Consider the following 21,100-nt stretch of genomic DNA (forward strand, 5'->3'; position numbering starts at 1 on the left):
GCCAGCTCCCTCAGAGGGAGAGGCAATCTGACATAATCTAGGATTCTTTACTCCTGCTCTCCTTGTCTTTTTCCTTTTCTGCCCTTCTTTTTCTGATGTTTTTGATAATAGGAGGGCTGTCCCTGTGTTTTTTTTTTAGACCGATTCTCCACCCCCCACCGCACCCTGTACCGATGATGGAATATCTGGACGAGCAGGCTGTGGTACAGTGGTCTCTGGGGAGCTAACGCTAACCCTTCTCCTGTTTCGGCATCTATCTCGTGAACATGATCTCTCTTGATAAGACCCAGGAGATTTGTTTACTCCTCTGTAATTTATATGGTTTTTATCATTTTTAATCCCTCATTATCTATATTAGTAGGTTTTTTTATATCATGTTCGTGTTGTACATGTGCACCTTGCATCAATTAGGTGGGAGGAGATTTACCTCCAACCATCCATATTGGTACTATTCCGCCCTCGTTCTCGGTGGAGCATATGGGGGCTGGTGCTTAGGTGCTTCCCTATATATGTAGGATTTGCCATTGTTTGACCAGCTATGATTAAGAGCTAGTGTAGCTCAAAACATGTCAGCAATATGATGCTATTTGTGTCTGTTCTATTTGGATATGTCCTAAAATAAAGATTTGGAATCGTAGACAAATGCAAATCTTCCTTCATATATCTTTTAAGGTGAAAACAACCGCAGGCTGAAGAGGTTAACTATGCCGCACTTCCCATGTAAATGTGCACGTTGTACTGCAGTGCGTTCCCACGTCGGTACAGCGGCATCACACCACCACCAATGTGATAACCCAAAGGACTATAATTGCTTCTGCAACAGGATGCAAGGATTTTGTGTGACGCAATGCAGCAGCCAGAGTGTGAAAGGACCTTCAAAGATATCTGTTTAATACAGGTGATCATACACTCTATTAAACAGACGGAACTGAAAATTAATTGCCACAACTACCACCTAAAGCTTGTCAGTGACAGCTGATTAAGCCAACACGGTCATATGACATAAGTAGGTAGAACACATTTTCATGCACAAAAAGACAAGTAAGGATAATATAGGACACATGTGGAAACAAGACTGATAGGGTTCTCAGAACAAGGCAAGCAAGATCATATTTAGAAGTAAGATCACCTCTGTGCAATCTTATGCTGGAAACACACGATGCAATTTCCCGTCCAATCGATGGGTGATTGGACAGGAAGTTGTATCGTGTGTACATGTCTTAACTGCTCCAGATCGATAAAGGGATCGATTTTCCGATGATAGCTTTACCAAATCAATCCATTTCTCGTTGTAAACAGATCGGACATGTCAGAAATAATCTTCCAATTCCTGTCAATGAGACCGCAAATTGCGTTGTGTGTTCCCAGCATAATGTACCATGTAGGCTGGTATCACTTAGGGGGTGGAGCTCCATTCTGATACACTCTGAATTTCCTGGGCATGTTGGCCTGCATGAGGGTTTTGCAGTGCAGTTTCTGTTTTTTCAATAGTTGAAGAAAATGTGTAACATCCCTTTCAATTTCAAAAGTTTCACAAATTGACTTGGAAAACATGCTTTATGGATTAAAGGAGGGGAAAGCTAATGAGGTAATAATGCACCATACATTTCCTATGTCACTGTTACATACAGTAGGTAGTGAAAATCTGATCGATTTGACCACTATTCAAAAACAATTTAAATACATACATACAAGATGTACTTTTGTCACATAGTAAAATGCACTATAAATTACTTTTTCCTATGTTGCTGTCACTTTCAGTAGGTAGCAAAAATCTGACAGATCTGACAAGATTTGAAATAGTCCATATGATCATGGGAAATTCTCAATATTTCTGGTTAAATCACCTTTATTCATTTCTTTACAAATGCACTCCCTGGAAATGACCTATATAAAGATGCTGGACAGCCGCACTACTTGTTTGCACACTATTCTTGGCAGTTGGACTAAGCAACTGTGTCATTCAAGAAATGCTTTTAAAAATAAAGAAACCACTGAGAACCCCCCAGGAGGAGATGAACCAGTCCAAAACCTGTCATATTTGTCCAATTTTTACTACCTACTGTAAATGACAACAACATAGTAAAAGAATAATTTAAAGCGTATTTTCTCTAGGACAAAAGTACTTCTTATACGTATGTATTTTAAATTTAACAATTTTTCACAGTAGTGGACCTTTAGGCCCGGTTCACATTAGCGTTCCCTGTCCGGATTTGCCGGGCCGGATCCGGACCGTATACTGTACAAACGGAACGTACGTTCCGCATAGCAATGCAAAGGCTATGCGGACATTCACACGTGTCCGTTCCGTACAGTACGGAGACGACTCCGGACACTTTTTCAACATGCGCTATTTTTTGGGTCCGGATCTCCGGCCCACGCACCCGGACCGGAGCCGGAACTGAGCCTGACAGCACCATCCGGAACACAGAAACCAGAAACGGAAACGGAAGGCACAGAACATACTGCCTACAAAAACCTGATGTTCTACCCCACTTCCTATGCGTATCCAAGCGGCCATTTCGGATGGGGACACATGGGCCAAGCATATCTGGAGTGGAGCAGCAGTGACAGACGTGCTGGAGCTGTTTGACAAAATGTCGGAGGTGGAGGTGAGGCCTACAGCGGAGGAACCTGATTCTACAGGTGCACCTTCTGCTGACCCCGACATTTTTTTATTTCAATTTCGCTATTTTTTGCCCATGGATCCGGATGGCAGCCTGATGCATGCCTGATGCAAACGGACCGGATCCGGATCGGAACCGTACAGTTCCGATCCGGATCAGGTCCTGATCCGATCAGGATCCGGTCCGTTTGCATGGCAAAACGCAAGTGTGAACGGGGCCTTAATGTTTTCTTTTTTCTTTTCTTAATTGCTTATAGCCTTGTATATTAATTGTTTACAAGGGTTAATCTATACCATAGACAATGGTTTATTAATGTTTTTGTCTCTGCAATGTGTAAGAACTCTCCACTGGTACAATATTTGTTTTTGCAGAGTGAAATTTGTGGTTTTAGATAATGCTGGTACGCTGGTGGGTCAATCAAGTTGGTCAAGTCCAATTACACTTCCTCAAGGTAATATAAGCAGAGAAATCAAAAAATATGTTGCACTATTTTGAAATTCATGCACACATTGATATTGCAATATATTGTAATTTCATCTATATTTTCCATCACAGCCATTTTGTATGCATGAAAGTGACACTGAAGTGGAAAAAAATAAAATAATGAACTGTATGTGTAGTACGGATAATTAATAGAACATTAGTAGCAAAGAAAGGAGCCTCATATTTTTATAATCAGTTATATAGCTTTTTTATAACATTGCATAATTTTCTTATACTTGCAGTTTACAAATTATACTCTGTATTTTAATAATTGAAACAGAGCAGCGCTAATGACCCTTTGAACTTCCTGACAGTAAAACATTAAACAAACTAGAAACAGTGAGAGAGAGGTTGAGATAAGTGCTTCAGAAAACAGCACTGTAGCCGACTCAAAATGGGTTGGAGAGCTCAGAGAAGCTGTTTTGCATAGATAACAACTGAAGTTTCTTAACTCTTCCTGTACTGGAAACAATATAAGACTGATATCTGTGCTACTAATGTTCTATTTCTTAGCTGTACTACACATACACATCATTAAATCATAAGTTTATTTTCACTTCAGATTCCCTTTAGAGAAATCATGGAATTAATTTCTTCCCATCCCCCATGTGGCATTTTATAACTTTCTCTTTTTCATGGCTTCTTTTCTATCATTACTTGCTGGCTCAGGGGCAGAAATGCCATTTGCAGGTAAGTGGTGTGAGGCACTGGAGTCAGAGAGAAGTGGCTTCTAGAGGCTTTGTTACACTACGTCATCAGATCTAGAGGTGGTCAGTGAGATGCTAATAATTCAGCCTCACATGCAAATTGTATGCAGCTTGGAATAGGCCCAGTCCAAAACTGTAAAAAGGCCATTTGATTGGCCCAATTCCAAGCTGCATACCAGTGGCATAGCTAGAGATCATGGGGCCCCATAGCAAATCTTTCATGGGGTCCTTAGAGGTAGTAACTCTTAAGCAATACCACCTGTTGCTACCCTATGGATATGAGGTAATTGGGCAGTTTACATTCTCATGAAATCAAAACTATACGAAGTTCATGAGGACTGAGACAAAGTCAGCGGTTGGAGAAACACAAGAAAGTTAATGGTGAATACATTAACCACTTCAGACTTCAGTCGTTTTCCACCTTATGCATCCGAGCAATTTTCACCTCCCATTCATTTGCCAATAACTACAGTATATCACTAATTATCACAATGAATTGATCTACAGCATATCTTATTTTTTCCGCCACCAATTAGGCTTTCTTTGGGTGGTACATTTTGCTAAGAATTAATTTTTTTTCTAAAGGCATTTTAACAGGAATATTAAGAATTTTTTTTTTTTTTTAAATCATTATCTCTTAGTTTTCAGCCATTATAGCTTTAACCACTTGAGGACCACAGGCTAAAGACCTGGCCGTTTTTTGCTAATTGAGCCACTGCAAGGGCCTAGCTGCAGGGCCGCACAATTCAGCACACAAGTTATTCCGCCTCCCCCCCCTTTTCTCCCCACCAACAGAGCTCTCTGTTGGTGGGGTCTGATCGCTCCCCCAATGTTTATTTTTTTTATTAAAAATATTTGTTGTTTTTTTTTTATTAAATTTGACCATTTTTTTTATTTTTATTTGCCCAGACCGCCCTCCCTCCCCCCGCCAGCCAATCACCATAATCAGCTGTCATAGGCATTAGCCTATGGACAGCCGATCACTGCAGTGTCTCCCAGGGGGACGGCCATGTCACACGGCTGTCCCCAGTACAGCGCTGCCGTAAATCGCAGCGCTGTACTAAGTAAATAGACGCCGACAACAGCGGTTTTACTGTCTGATAGTCTCCTAGTGGTGATCGCCGCTGGGAGACTGATGGTGGAGCTCCGTCATTCAAGCAGGAATGCGCGCGTGATCCCCTGCAAACTCCGCCCCCAGAACTGCATGCCGATCGGCGTTAGGCGGTCCTGGGGCTGCCGCCGCGTCCACGCCATTTGGCGTGGAGCAGTCTTTTAGTGGTTGAAATAATACATGCTACCATAATTAAAACCCACACATTTTATTTGCCCATTTGTCCCGGTTATTACACCATTTAAATTATGTCTCTATCACAATGTATGGTGCCAATATTTTATTTGGAAATAAAGGTGCGTTTTTTCAGTTTTGTGTCCATCACTATTTACAAGCTTATAATTTCAAAAATGTTAATAATATTAATTTTAAATGCAATGTAATGTATTGTGTGGAAAAAAAATGTACGTACATGTAGTTTTACTATTTGGCCATCTTATCACAGTGATTTTTCAAAATTCCATCCTGTAAGCGAGCACTCTCGCTTACAGGAAGTATAAGGAGGATGTGATTTTTTTTTTTTGTTCAGAAAGACCGCGGCTTCTCATAGAAGCTGTCGTCTTTGTAACGGGGACTGAGCTCAATTAATGGGAACTTCATTCGGACACGTATGCAATCAGGAGCGTGGGGCAGTGCAGCAGCGGTGTTTTGGACGTAACCATGTACCACCTGGGCCCCCTCTGCTCCAGGGCCCTATAGCAGCTGCTATGGCTATTTCTACCCTTGCTGCATATTATTTGCATGAAAGTTATTTGCCAGCCAGAATTGATAGCATCAATCTTTTATTGTTATCTTTCTGGCCAGCGAGAAGAGCCACTCAATTTAGCATTGTGTGTAACAGCTGGGCAATGGGGAGCGAGTTTTTGTGCTGTGGTGCTTTCTTTCAACCCCACAGTGGTGCTACTTCCCTCCCCTGAGATCCACCACACTTGTGCCACTCACTGTTACCTTGCTAGGCATTGCGACTTGCACCCGACTTCTGTCGCTTGCTGCTACTACAGTGCTGTTACCCGTGTCCATTCATGACAACCTCTAAGCCTCTATACTGGAAGAACTGCTCCCTAACAATTACCGGTACTTCTTCTTTCTTTACATTTTATGCCAACAGCAAATGATCCCCAGAACATTGATACTTGGCCAGGAAGACGAAGTGGAGGTATGATCGTTATCACATCTATTCTGTCAGTCCTGCTTGCTGCTGTCCTTGCTTGCCTGGTTGGAACCTTAATCCTTGGAAGGTAAAGAAAGACTTATTATATTTATAGAGTATAGCTGTGTAGCAGGTTGTTTTTGACCTTTTTGTCACACCAGGCAAGAAAACCTGTGTAACCCCATCCCCTGGTCCCCCCCATCCCCAAACCACAAATATAAATACTCAGCACATAACCATTTTGCCAGAGTTTAACCACTTGCCGACCGCGCACTCATAACGCGCGTCGGCAAAGTGGCAGCTGCAGGACCAGCGACGCAGTATTGCGTCGCCAGCTGCAGGCTGATTAATCAGGAAGCAGCCGCTCGTGCGAGCGGCTGCTTCCTGTCAATTCACGGCGGGGGGCTCCGTGAATAGCCTGCGGGCCGCCGATGGCGGCTCGCAGGCTAAATGTAAACACAAGCGGAAATAATCCGCTTTGTTTACACTTGTACGGCGCTGCTGCGCAGCAGCGCCGTAAGGCAGATCGGCGATCCCCGGCCAATCAGCGGCCGGGGATCGCCGCCATGTGACAGGGGACGTCCCGTCACTGGCTGCACAGGACGGATAGCGTCCTGTGCAGCCCGGATCTCCAGGGGGGGCCAGGTAGGAGAGGGAGGGGGAGGATTTCGCCGCGGAGGGGGGCTTTGAGGTGCCCCCCCCCGCGCAACACCCGCAGGCAGGAGCGATCAGACCCCCCCAGCACATCATCCCCCTAGTGGGGAAAAAAGGGGGGCGATCTGGTCGCTCTGCCTGCACGCTGATCTGTGCTGGGGGCTGCACAGCCCACCCAGCACAGATCACTCAAAACAGCGCTGGTCGTTAAGGGGGGGTAAAGGGTGGGTCATCAAGTGGTTAAGCAATGCACCATACATAACTACAGGGACGTTGCTAGGATCCTGAGAGATCCGGGGCACTTTTGGGCAGTGCAGCCGAAAAATGGCTCTGGCCATGCACCAAAATGTGGGTGTGGTCATGGGTGGAGCTACCAGCCAAATTTACATGAACTTAACAGCAGTATAAGCAGGCATGCCTAGCAAAATGTTTGATGAAGCCCTCTGTTAATACAAGAAAAAAAAAAAGGCAGCATATCACATAAATAGGCAGTGTCACTCAAACATAACTAGGCAGAGTTAGATGGCTTCTGTGCTGGCTTGCCTGGCTTTTGCTGGGCGGGCTGTCCTGCTGCCAGGTTTTCTGGCAGCCCCCTCATAGCATGGGGGACATCCAGGGCACCCCAGAATAGATGTGTGGCACGTGCCACCGATCTTTGGGGCTAGCAACGCCCCTGCATAACTACCATTATGTACACAATACACACATTGTTAGCGTAACATGTGTTTTGCAAATAGTGTCACACACTATGGAAGTAACATGCGTGTTGTGTACATAGCACAGGTGGCAATATGTGTGCAGCAGATGCTATATTGCTTCTGTAAATAGCATTAAAACTGATGTGCACTGTCTGGTTTCATGAATCAAATGGGTTGTTTAACGTGTGTGTTCTTTGCTCATATTTAAACCACTGACTGTTAGATATTAGTTATGATGTCAGCAGAAATCTTGTCTAATATCAGACTAGCAGCTAAAGCTGCCTAGCTAGCTGATTGCTCTTTGCTGTTCCTGTGAATTTTTTTTTAAAAAGCTTATAGCTAAAAGCACAATAAATGATATATACTTAGTAAGGCTTACTAAATAAAAATTAAAATCCTAATTTAAAAGTTGACAGCTGGCTTAATCTACTTGTACTAAAGCATTAATTGGCTTTCTGGTTGACTACTTAATTTCTTAAATAGGTGCTTAAAAGGTGTTTATTGGCTTGCAGGGGAAGCCAAATTAAGCTGCCAAACTGCCTCAGAAATATTCTTCCTGCGATGCTGTGGAAGAAACGCTGTTATGTTCCAACCTTCCACAGCTGTGTAACAACTTTTGAGGAGGCAGCTGCGGCGAACCACACCGCCACCGCAGCTGCCTCCATCTCCCTACCCTGAAGCGATCCCGTACCTCGGGCCGCATTGACGCATGCGGGCGCACACCGTCATGATCTTTATGCAGCCAGGAGACGTGTCAGCTGACCTGCGGGTCGGCTGATGTCTCGCCGTGCGCCTGCCGCTGCTGATTGGCTGGCAGCAGGGGGGCGTGCCTCAGGATCTCCTCGGACTCTTAAGTCCAGAGGAGTCATTCGTAGGTTGTCTGCTGTTGCGATCACTACGTGTTAGCGCTCAGACCTTAGTTAGATCCGGTGTGCTTTGATCCGGGAGGAAACCGGGGATTTCACACAGTGATAGGATTGTTCATTATATTGTTTATGACTCTGGCTCATTTCTGACTATTCTTACTCTCTAGTGATTTGTTACCTCTCTCTGCTCAGTGATTGTGTACTTTAGCCCTTCTGATATTGCTGCCGACTCTGCCTGTTAACCGTTACTTCTCTGCCTTCTGATTTTGTACTGTATCTGCCTGTCTGTTACTGACTCTATTAGTCTGACCTTTCTACTCACCAGTGAGCCCTTGTCACTGGTGAGGTGTTCACTGTACTGACAGTGCCCACCAGCTCCTCTGGTGAGGTATAGTCAAATCTGTCACTACTTACTGTTTGCACCAATCACTACACTCAGTGTAGTGTGACTAAGGTCTCGATATTTTTCAGTGTTGCTATATTTGTATTATTGGTGATTCTGCAGATCACCATATAATCAGATATAGGATCTGCATTATTGGTGATGCTGCAGATCACCAAATAATCAGAACTTTATTATTGCTGACACCAATCGTTACAGAACAGCAGACCAATATGTCTATAGATGCACTGTGCAGCCAGATTGAGGCCTTGACCGCAGCAGTGAATACTTTAACCGAAACGGTCAATACCCAACAGGCGCAGATCAACCAGCTGTCTGAGGCCGTTCAGACCCTCCGGACAGCAGCTGCACCAGTACAGTCTCCTCAACTAATTGAACCTAGAATGCTTATGCCCGAGAAATTCTCTGGGCATAAGTCTGACTTCCAGAATTTCAGGAACCGCTGCCTTTCTTATTTCGAGATCAGACCAATCTCTTCAGGTTCTGAGAGCCAGAGAGTGACATTTATTAAAACCTTGCTAACGGGGGATTCACAGTCATGGACTTACTGTCTCCCTAGTGGTCATGAGGCTTTATCTTCCGTTCAGGAATTTTTTAAGGCTATGGCCATTATTTACGACGATCCGGATATCGCCGTGACTGCAGAGAGGAAACTTAAGATCCTCAGGCAGGGGCATAATACTGTAGAAAACTATGCCGCCATATTCAGAAGGTGGTAAGTGTCAGCCAGGTGGGGACAGTTTGCCTTGCTAGATTGCTTTTTAACCGGATTGTCCGACGCAGTTTCTGATTTAATGCTCGGCCACCCAGAGCCGAAGTCAGTGGATGAGGCTATAGCACTGGCAGTGAAAATTGATCGCTGCATCCGGTATCAGAAGCAAACCCGGGGAAAACACGCTGTCAAAACTGTTCCTTATTCCTTTTCTCCACCTACTCCTACTCCGGATGAACCGATGCAGTTCGGTCATTCCAGACTGAGTTGGAGAAAACCCGGAGACGTAAAAAGGGCCTCTGTCTTTACTGTGCTGAAAAGGGTCATTTAGCTCAGAACTGCCCTAAGAAGGTGGAAAACTCTGCCGCCTAGGTGTAGCTAGAGGTACTACCCTAGGCGAGCCAGTTCTACCTCTACCTGATAAACGTTTATTGCTCCCTTGTTCCATTGCCTGGAAAGACCAAGCTTTGTCTACTCAGGCATTTATAGACTCGGGATCTGAGGCTAATTTCATTGATGCTGATTTTGTTAAAAATGGGAGATACCCCTGATTCCTTTAGACAGGCAATTTTTTGTTACGGCAGTGGATGACTCTCCATTACAGGGCTGTCTGTGGAGGAGTGCAGGAGTGGCCTGCCTCTCACAGACGCCAGCTCTTTTATGTCATGTGGGGGTATTACACAAGGAATGGTTACAGTTTTTTGTACTTAAGATGGCTACTTCTACTGTGATCCTGGGTATGCCATGGTTGAAGAAACACTCTCCGCAGATTGATTGGAGCTCCGGCCAATTGTTGAGTTGGTCTCCATTCTGTCAACAGCATTGTTTAGAGAGAGTGGCCATATGTACCACCAAGGTACAGATCGAAGGTGTACCCCCACAGTATGCTGATTTTGCTGATGTATTCTGTCCTAAGTCAGCAGACAAACTCCCGCCCCACAGGAGTTTTGACTGCCCCATTGAATTAAGACCAGGTTGTATGCCCCCTAGAGGTCATCTTTATAATCTTTCTGGCCCAGACAAGCTGGCCATGCAGGATTATATTAAAGAAAATTTGGTTAAGGGCTTTATCCGTCCTTCAAAGTCTCCGGCCGGAGCAGGTTTCTTTTTTGTTCAAAAGAAGGATGGTGGGCTTCGCCCGTGTATCGATTACCGGGAATTGAATAAGATAACGATAAAGAATCGTTATCCACTTCCGTTAATTGACGATTTATTTTCCCAAATCTCTGATGCCAGTATCTTCTCTAAGTTAGATCTAAGAGGGGCATAAAACCTGGTACGCATCAGAGAGGGGGATGAGTGGAAGACGGCCTTTAACACGCCCGATGAGCACTATGAATACTTGGTCATGCCTAGTGTTGGGCGAACACCTAGATGTTCGGGTTCGCGAACGTTCGCCGAACATCGCCGCGATGTTTGCGCCGAACTCCGAACATAATGGAAGTCAATGGGGACCCGAACTTTCGTGCTTTGTAAAGCTTCCTTACATGCTACATACCCCAAATTTGCAGGGTATGTGCACCTTGGGAGTGGGTACAAGAGGGAAAAAAATATTTGAAAAGAGCTTATAGTTTTTGAGAAAATTGATTGTAAAGTTTCAAAGGAAAAACTGTCTTTTAAATGTGGAAAATGTCATGTTTCTTTGCACAGGTAACATGCTTTTTGTCACCATGCAGTCATAAATGTAATACAGAGAAGAGGTTCCAGGAAAAGGGACCGGTAACGCTAACCCAGCACCAGCAGCAGCACACGTGATGGAACAGGAGGAGGCGCAGGAGGAGAAGGCCACGCTTTTTGAGACACAACAACCCAGGCCTTGCATGAGGACAAGAAGCGTGCGGATAGCATGCTTTGTACCGCCATGCAGTCATAAATGTAATAAAGATAAGAGGTTCCACAAATAGGTACCGGAAACGCTAACCCAGCAGCAGCAGACGTGATGGAACAGGAGGAGGCGCAGGAGGAGAAGGCCACGCTTTGAGACACAACAACCCAGGCCTTGCAGGAGGACAAGAAGCGTGCGGTTAGCATGCTTTTTACCGCCATGCAGTCATACATGTAATAAAGATGAGAGGTTCCATAAACAGGGACCGGCAACGCTAACCCAGCAGCAGCAGACGTGATGGAACAGGAGGAGGCGCAGGAGGAGAAGGCCACGCTTTGAGACACAACAACCCAGGCCTTGCAGGAGGACAAGAAGCGTGTGGATAGCATGCTTTTTACCGCCATGCAGTCATAAATGTAATAAAGATGAGAGGTTCCATAAACAGGGACCGGCAACGCTAACCCAGCAGCAGCAGCAGCACACGTGATGGAACAGGAGGAGGCGCAGGAGGAGAAGGCCACGCTTTGAGACACAACAACCCAGGCCTTGCATGAGGACAAGAAGCGTGCGGATAGCATGCTTTTTACCACCATGCAGTCATAAATGTAATAAAGATGAGAGGTTCCATAAACAGGGACCGGCAACGCTAACCCAGCAGCAGCAGACGTGATGGAACAGGAGGAGGCGCAGGAGAAGAAGGCCACGCTTTGAGACACAACAACCCAGGCCTTGCAGGAGGACAAGAAGCGTGCGGATAGCATGCTTTTTACCGCCATGCAGTCATAAATGTAATAAAGATGAGAGGTTCCATAAACAGGGACCGGCAACGCTAACCCATCACAGATGGTCATTGTTCATGTTACTTGGTTGGGGTCCGGGAGTGTTGCATAGTCGTTTTCAATCCAGGATTAATTCATTTTAATTTGAGTCAGACGGTCTGCATTTTCTGTGTAGAGGCGGATACGCTGATCTGTGACGATGCCTCCGGCAGCACTGAAACAGCGTTCCGACATAACGCTGGCTGCCGGGCAAGCCAGCACCTCTATTGCGTACATTGCCAGTTCGTGCCAGGTGTCTAGCTTCGATACCCAATAGTTGAAGGGTGCAGATGGATTGTTCAACACAGCTACGCCATCTGACATGTAGTCCTTGACCATCTTCTCCAGGCGATCGGTGTTGGAGGTGGATCTGCACGCTTGCTGTTCTGTGGGCTGCTGCTGCATGGGTGTCAGAAAATTTTCCCACTCCAAGGACACTGCCGATACCATTCCCTTTTGGGCACTAGCTGCGGCTTGTGTTGTTTGCTGCCCTCCTGGTCGTCCTGGGTTTGCGGAAGTCAGTCTGTCGGCGTACAACTGGCTAGAGGAGGGGGAGGATGTCAATCTCCTCTCTAAAGTCTCCACAAGGGCCTGCTGGTATTCTTCCATTTTGACCTGTCTGACTCTTTCTTCAAGCAGTTTTGGAACATTGTGTTTGTACCGTGGATCCAGAAGTGTATAAACCCAGTAATTGGTGTTGTCCAGAATGCGCACAATGCATGGGTCGCGTTCAATGCAGTCTAGCATGAATTGAGCCATGTGTGCCAGAGTCCTGCCAGAATCCTCATCATCCTCTTGTGAGCGTTGTGATAGTTGTTGTGATGCATCATAGTCGTCACCTTCTTCCTGGTCTGCTTCTGCTGACCATTCGCGCTGAATTGTGGAAGTCCAACGTGCACCGCTCTGGCCCTCGTCAGTGGTGGCATGAAATTCCTGCTCCAACTCCAGCTGTTCCTCCTCCTCTTCTTCGTCATAGCTGCTGGGGCCAGCGTTCCCTGAGGCGGATGGCCTGATGTTGGTACCATCACGCTGATCGTTTTCTCCTTCAGATTCCCCCAGTTGCATCATGACAGCTGTTTCCTTGATTTTCAACATTGACCTCTTCAGTAAACATAGCAGTGGTATGGTATTGCTGACTGAAGAGTTGTCACTGCTCACAAGCAACGTGGACTGCTCAAAATTTTGGAGGACTTGGCAGAGGTCCAACATGTTGGCCCAATCGGATCCACAGAAGCTTGGCAGCTGTCCGGATGCGCCTCGGTACTGTGCCGTCATGTACTGGACCACTGCACTCTTCTGCTCGCAAAAGCGGGCTAGCATGTGCAGCATAGAATTCCAGCGCGTAGGGACATCACACAGCAAGCGATGGTGGGGGAGATTGAAGCTCTCCTGCATCTTGGCGAGTGCCCCCGAAGCAGTACTGGAATTTCTACAATGTTTGGCCACTCGTCGCACCTTCAACAGAAGATCGGCCACGCCTAGGTATGTCCTCAGGAACCGCTGAACTACTAGGTTCATCACGTGCGCCAGGCAAGGGATGTTTGTCAGCTTAGCCAACCTTAAAGCGCGAATGAGATTACTCCCATTATCACACACAACCTTGCCCGGTTTCAGGTCCAGCGGTGCCAGCCACAAATCCGTCTGTTCCTTTATTCCCCTCCAAATTTCCTCCCCTGTGTGCTGCTTATCCCCAAGGCAGATCAGCTTCAGCAACGCTTGCTGACGCATGCCAACAGCTGTGCTGCACTGCTTCCACGATCCTACTGCTGCTGGTGCTGGGTTAGCGTTTCCGGATGAGGTACAGCTTTGAGATGCGTTGGAGGAGAAGGAGTCAGAGAGGTAGGTGCTGCTGTTGTTATCCAGTGGGAGGGACGGCGGTGCAGCTGTTTGCGGCGTGGGCAACACCCGCGCCGTAGCAGGTGAGGAATCGCTGCCAGGCTCCACAAGGTTCACCCAGTGCGCGGTAAGGGAGATGTATCGACCCTGGCCGAACGCACTCGTCCAGGTGTCAGTGGTGAGGTGAACCTTGCAGGCAACGGCATTCTTCAAGCTTCGGGTTATTTTGCTGACCACGTGCTCATGCAACTCAGGCACTGCAGAGCGCGCAAAGTGGTAGCGGCTGGGAACCACGTAACATGGGATGGCCACTGACATCATGCCCTTGAAGCTGTTTGTCTCCACCACTCGATATGGCAGCATTTCGCAGGCCAGAAGCTTGGCTATACTGGCTGTTACTGCCACGGCCCGGGGGTCATTTGCTGGCAATTTCCTCTTGCGATCACATCTCCGAGACAGACAACTGAATCGTAGGGCTGCACACTGAAGGGCTGTTGGTTGTTGTGTTTGATGAACACTGGGAGACCTCAAGAGCAATACTCCGGAAAGTCACAGTGTCAGCGTCTGATGTTTGTGAATGTTGTGAACCACGCAATGGCTGGGCTACTGCTGCTGCTGAGGCGGGTCTGGTGGTGAGTCTGGTGAACCGAAGGGAGGCAGTGTTGCTGGTACCCTGTCCTGCCGCGTTTGCCCACAGAGTGGGATGTTTGGATAGCATGTGGCGGCTCATGCTGGTGGTGGAGAGGTTGTTAATACTTTTCCTCCTGCTCAGGCGGGTCTTGCACACCTTGCAAATCGCCATAGTACCACCCTCAGTGCAGTCTTCAAAGAAAGCCCAGACTTTGGAGCACCTGCCTTGCTGCCGATTTCTGTTTGCGCCTCTTTTGCCTCTCACTTGAACTTCCACGCTTGTGGTGCCTGAAATTGTGCGCCGCCTACCTTGTGGCACAAGGCGAACTCGTGCAGCAGTGGGTTCTTCAACAGACTCATCTGTGCTGCTGCTACGACGGCGATGTTCTCGTTCACAAACAAAATCTGGGTCTATGTCCACATTGTCCATACCCTCCTCTTCCATCTCCTCAAACTCGTCATATGTCATTGTGGGGGGCCGCCGCCGTGGAGTAGAGCTCCCCAGAACAACCTCTGCGCAGCTCACTCCAACGTCGTCTTCCAGATCTTGTCGGCCGACCTCCTGCAATTGCAACCCCTCCTGCCCAACTTGCTCTGGGATTTGGGTTTCAAAGTCCTCGGACTTGCCTTGCATTTCAGTGCGCGGTGCATTTCCCACAGTTAATGGTTGTGAATCCGGGCACAACATTTCTGGCTGTTCCTCCATTGACCTTTCAAAGGTGGAAGTTTGTTGGGCTGGGAATAGCTCCTGCGAATACCCCATTGTGTCCTGAGGTAATTCATCGGACTGGTTATCTGGCAGTTGTGTGCGTGGTGTCGCTGCCGGTTTTGTCAGCTTTGTGCCCACTGGCTCCTTGTAACTGGCTGAGGACTCGGACCTCGTGCGTGATGTGCTGGTGCTGCTTAACCCACTGCTGGACGCTTGAGAGGTCATCCAAGTAATTATCTGGTCCTGTTCTTTTGGATTTGTGAGGGTTGTTGTCCTGGACAACATGGGCGGTATTGAGTGGGTTTTCTTGGGTGCTCCCCTGTGGCCTGTACGTGAACCGTCAGGGGAAACACCTCTTCCCTTGCCCCTCCCTCTTTCACCGGATTTCTTCCTCATTTCACTTATCCTTAAAGTACACGCTGACTGGCAGCAGTACAGTGGCAGTACAGAAATGCTATACAGTGGTGGGTGAGCGGTGTACCACTATTCCCAGCAGCGACACAGAGCACAATGCTATACAGTGGTGGGTGAGCGGTGTACCACTATTCCCAGCAGCGACACAGAGCACAATGCTATACAGTGGCGGGTGAGCGGTGTACTACTGTTCCCAGCAGACACAGAGTGGCAGTAAACACAATGCTATATAGTGTGGCTGAGCAAGGTACACAGAGTGGCAGTAAACACAATGCTATATAGTGTGGCTGAGCGAGCGGTGTACTATTGTTCCCAGCAGACACAGAGTGGCAGTAAACACAATGCTATATAGTGTGCTGGGTGAGCGGTGTACACAGAGTGGCAGTAAACACAATGCTATATAGTGTGGCTGAGCAAGCGGTGTACTACTGTTCCCAGCAGACACAGAGTGGCAGTAAACACAATGCTATATAGTGTGGCTGAGCGAGGTACACAGAGTGGCAGTAAACAGAATGCTATATAGTGTGGCTGAGCGAGCGGTGTAGTACTGTTCCCAGCAGACACAGAGTGGCAGTAAACACAATGCTATATAGTGTGGCTGAGCGAGGTACACAGAGTGGCAGTAAACAGAATGCTATATAGTGTGGCTGAGCGACCGGTGTACTACTATTCCCAGCAGACACAGAGTGGCAGTAAACAGAATGCTATATAGTGTGGCTGAGCGAGGTACACAGAGTGGCAGTAAACACAATGCTATATAGTGTGGCTGAGCGAGCGGTGTACTACTATTCCCAGCAGACACAAAGTGGCAGTAAACACAATGCTATATAGTGTGGCTGAGCGAGGTACACAGAGTGACAGTAAACAGAATGCTATATAGTGTGGCTGAGCGAGCGGTGTACTACTATTCCCAGCAGACACAGAGTGGCAGTAAACACAATGCTATATAGTGTGGCTGAGCGAGGTACACAGAGTGGCAGTAAACAGAATGCTATATAGTGTGGCTGAGCGAGCGGTGTACTACTATTCCCAGCAGACACAGAGTGGCAGTAAACACAATGCTATATAGTGTGGCTGAGCGAGGTACACAGAGTGGCAGTAAACACAATGCTATATAGTGTGGCTGAGCGAGCGGTGTACTACTATTCCCAGCAGACACAGAGTGGCAGTAAACAGAATGCTATATAGTGTGGCTGAGCGAGGTACACAGAGTGGCAGTAAACACAATGCTATATAGTGTGGCTGAGCGAGCGGTGTACTACTATTCCCAGCCGCGACACAATGACTGGGGGGACCCTGGCTAGCGTGGCTGGAGCGCGAACTACCCTGCCTGCCTACCCAAAGCTAAACCCACAGACAAATGGCGGAGATATGACGTGGTTCGGGTATTTATTTACCTGAACCACGTGACAGTTCGGCCAATCAGAGCGCGTTCGGGTCCGAACCACGTGACCCGTTCGGCCAATCACAGCGCTAGCCGAACGTTCGGGGAACGTTCGGCCATGCGCTCTTAGTTCGGCCATGTGGCCGAACGGTTTGGCCGAAAACCATCAGGTGTTCGGCCGAACTCGAACATCACCCGAACAGGGTGATGTTCTGCAGAACCCGAACAGTGGCGAACACTGTACGCCCAACACTAGTCATGCCCTTCGGGCTTTGTAATGCCCCCGCCGTCTTGCAGGAGTTAGTTAATGAGGTGTTCAGTGAAGTTCTGGGGCGTTTCGTGTTAGTTTATCTTGACAATATTTTGATTTACTCGCAGAATTTGTCTGATCACAGGAAACACGTGAAATTTGTTTTGGAGAAACTCCGACAGAACTGTCTGTATGCTAAAATTGAGAAATGCCTTTTTGAGGTGTCTGAGGTTCCTTTTTTAGGATATATTATATCTACTTCCGGTCTCTCCATGGACACCAAGAAGGTGGCTGCAGTCCTGGAGTGGCCACAGCCTGCCGGACTGAAGGCACTTCAGAGATTTCTGGGTTTTGCCAACTATTACAGAAAATGTATCAAAGGCTTCACATCTGTGGTTTCACCCCTCACTGACCTTACTAAGATAGGGGCAGACACTTATAATTGGTCAGACAGAGCACAGTCTGCCTTTTCATTGTTGAAGAGTTTGTTCTGCTCCGCCCCTATTTTGAGACATGTGGATGTCACCTACCCTTTCATTGTGGAGGTGGATGCATCCGAAATAGGGGTTGGGGCAGTGCTGTCGCAGCATTCTGGTTTCCAGGGCAGACTGCATCCTTGTGCCTTCTTTTCTCGTAAGTTCTCTCCAGCCGAGAGAAATTACGATATTGTAAACTGAGAATTACTGGCCATTAAACTTGCCTTCGAGGAGTGGCGTCAGTGGCTGGAGGGGGCAGAGCATGTAATTACGGTCTATACTGACCATAGAAATTTAGAATACATTGAGGGGGCCAAGAGGCTCATCCCCCGACAAGCCCGCTGGTCGTTATTCTTTTCGAGGTTCAGAATTGTAATTACCTATAAGCGTGGGAGCAAGAATATCAAGGCGGATGCCCTGTCTAGATGTTTTGAGCCTGAGTCGGTACCACCTCCAACCCTCGAAAACATCTTGCCCGAAAAGATTGTTATAGCAGTCACAGAAACTGAAGAAGATTGGTCACTCATGTTAAGACCTTATCAACAAGACGTCCCCGAGGGGAAACCCAAAGGGGTTTTATTCGTACCATTGCACTTACATTTGCAGATTTTACAATTGTTCCACGCCCATAAGAATGCAGGTCATCCAGGTGTGGCTAGGACTCAAGAATTGTTAACGAGATGTGTTTGGTGGCCATCCCTGGCCCTGGACTGTAAGGATTTTGTGAAAGATTGCTCAGTCTGGGCTAGAAGTAAATAGTCTAGACAGGCTCCTGCAGGCACACTTCAGTCTTTACCAGTACCTGGGGAACCATGGACCCACATTTCCATAGACTTCGTGGGTGAACTTCCCAGGTCCGAGGGAAAGACGGTCATCTGGGTGGTAGTCGACAGATTTAGCAAAATGGCTCATTTTATTCCCTTAGACGGACTCCCCTCAGCTCAGGAGCTGGCAGACCTTTTCATCCAGCACATTTTCCGACTACATGGTATTCCGGAGAATGTGGTGTCTGATCGGGGAGTCCAGTTCGTGTCTAGGTTCTGGCGAGCCGTTTGCCATCATTTGGGTATGAATCTGTTGTTCTCATCGGGCTACCACCCACAGACCAACGGTCAGACTGAGAGGGTTAATCAGTCATTGGAACAATTCCTAAGGTGTTACGTGGCTGATACTCAGTTGGATTGGGCAAAATTCTTGACGTTCGCAGAATTTGCCCACAACAATTTGAAGAGTACTTCATCTGGCTTTTCTCCCTTCCAGGTGGTCTCGGGGAAATCTCTTAAGTTCTCCCCGTTGCCAGTGGCTTCTTCTCCGTTCCCCACCCTGGAAGAGTGGCAGGGATCTTTGAAGGAGATCTGGAGTAAAGTTAAAGGCAATCTGGAGAAAGCTTTTCTTACCCAGAAAAGACAAGCAGACAGAAAGTGTTCTGTAGAGTGGGACTTTTTGCCAGGGGATAAGGTACGGGTCTCAACTCGACATCTGGCGCTCAAACAGCCCTCAGCGAAGTTAGGCCCCAAATTTATAGGCCCGTACCCTGAGTCCAAAAGGATTAATGATGTAACTTATGTCATTGCACTACCATCTGGTATGAGAAGTGTAAAATCTTTTCATGCTTCTTTATTAAAGCCGGCTTTGCATGTGGATTCCTCTCCCCCCCCCCCCCCCCCCCCCCCCCCTGTGGTGATTGATGGTGAACCTGAGTACGAGATTGAGCGAATTTTGGATTCTCGCTGGGTGTGCAACTCAGTTCAATATTTGGTTCATTGGAAGGGGTATGGGCCTGAGGAGAGGTCTTGGGTACCGGATCATCGCATGCACGCTGAGGAGTTGAAAAGGGAGTTTCATGTTTCACACCCAGAAAAAGCCCTTGTCACTGGTGAGGTGTTCACTGTAATGACAGTGCCCACCAGCTCCTCTGGTGAGGTATAGTCAAATCTGTCACTACTTACTGTTTGCACCAATCACTACACTCAGTACAATAAAGTGTGACTAAGGTCTCTAAATTTCTCAGTGTTGCTATATTTGTATTATTGGTGATTCTGCAGATCACCATATAATCAGATATAGTATCTGCATTATTGGTGATGCTGCAGATCACCAAATAATCAGAACTTTATTATTGCTGACACCAATCGTTACAAGCTGCCTATTGGGCACCTGGAGCCACAGGTGAGCTTCCTTTACCTTGCTACACCGCCCTTACTGCGTTCCAGCATACTGTGCATCTGTTTCCCCTCTACTGCTCTGTGCATGTCCATAACTCTAGTAAGGTAAAAGAAGCTCACAAGAAGGTCAAGGTGCCCGCAAGGCAGCTGTGGAAGGATGGAATGTACCAACGTTCCAGCCTCAGCCTCACAGGGAGAACATTTTTGAGGCAAAAAGGAAGCTGAATTTGGAATCCCCTGCAAGGGAGTAAGCCACTCTCCAACTGTCAGAAATTCAGTAACCAATGGGACAGGTAATTCATTCTCAAAATAAAACTGAACTGAGGACAAAATTATTGGTGGGCTAGATTACCTCCTCCTGAGTGTCATGATTCGGCTTGTTGTCCTCAGGGTCCCTCCTGTTCCCAGCACCACAATGTGCACTCACTGACATTAGGGTTCCAGCAGCTGCTCCTGCCACCCCGACAGGTCTCTTACTTACTGAATCCGGACATTCTGTCTCCAGGATGCCACACACATTCTGCCTTCAGCCCTACAAGGAGTTACAGTCACTACTGTGGGTGTTACAGTCACTTCACAGCATCAGCGTAGACATGCTGCCGGGTGCGGAGCTTGTGACAGGGGGGATTACCAGAAAGAAATCAACTTGCTATCAGCCCTGGGGTTGTGGGGGAGGAGTAAGAGGTGGAGTAAAGCTGCAATGGGGAGAGGGAGGCTGGGGACGGCCCAGAGAATGATTGTAAGCACTAGGAAGACCAGACGGGCAGCACATATTTAAAGCGGTTTTAAACTCTGAAAAGAAATTCAATAAAAATGTGTTTTCTTACTTTTTACAACCCGCACAGTTATCATGTTTGCTTTTGTGCACAAGTATTATTATTCATTTAGAAATTATAAATTCCCAAAGTTCAGTTTATTTACTTTGAAAGCTGCTAGTGCATTTTATTCATAAATGTTGTAATTCTATTTTAAATGCATCCAGTAATGATTTCTGAGCAGTGTTTCAGTTCAGGACTCATTAGCAGAAGTTTCTGCAAAGTCAGAGAATGTTTACATAATTGTATCAAGTGAAGAATGTAAACACAAAATAAGGTTATCACCAGTTCGGATGTGGCTGCTCCTGCAGGAGAAAAAGTCAGTCCTGTGATTTAACCCTTTGAATGCTGTTTTACTTTTAAAAAA

At 47.0% G+C, this 21,100-nt stretch overlaps 1 protein-coding gene across 1 annotated transcript in view; it reads left to right on the forward strand.

Moving 5' to 3' along the window:
• LOC137544972 (uroplakin-3b-like) overlaps window positions 1-21,100 on the forward strand; it is a 36,837-nt gene that overhangs the window by 11,917 nt on the left and 3,820 nt on the right. The window contains exons 4-5 of the mRNA XM_068266072.1: window positions 2,999-3,078; window positions 6,037-6,166. Of these exons, the coding sequence (XP_068122173.1) occupies window positions 2,999-3,078; window positions 6,037-6,166 (210 nt within the window). The remainder of the gene's footprint in view (window positions 1-2,998; window positions 3,079-6,036; window positions 6,167-21,100) is intronic.

The sequence above is a fragment of the Hyperolius riggenbachi genome, chromosome 2, assembly GCF_040937935.1.
Source record: "Hyperolius riggenbachi isolate aHypRig1 chromosome 2, aHypRig1.pri, whole genome shotgun sequence".
NCBI classification, from domain to species: Eukaryota; Metazoa; Chordata; class Amphibia; order Anura; family Hyperoliidae; genus Hyperolius; species Hyperolius riggenbachi.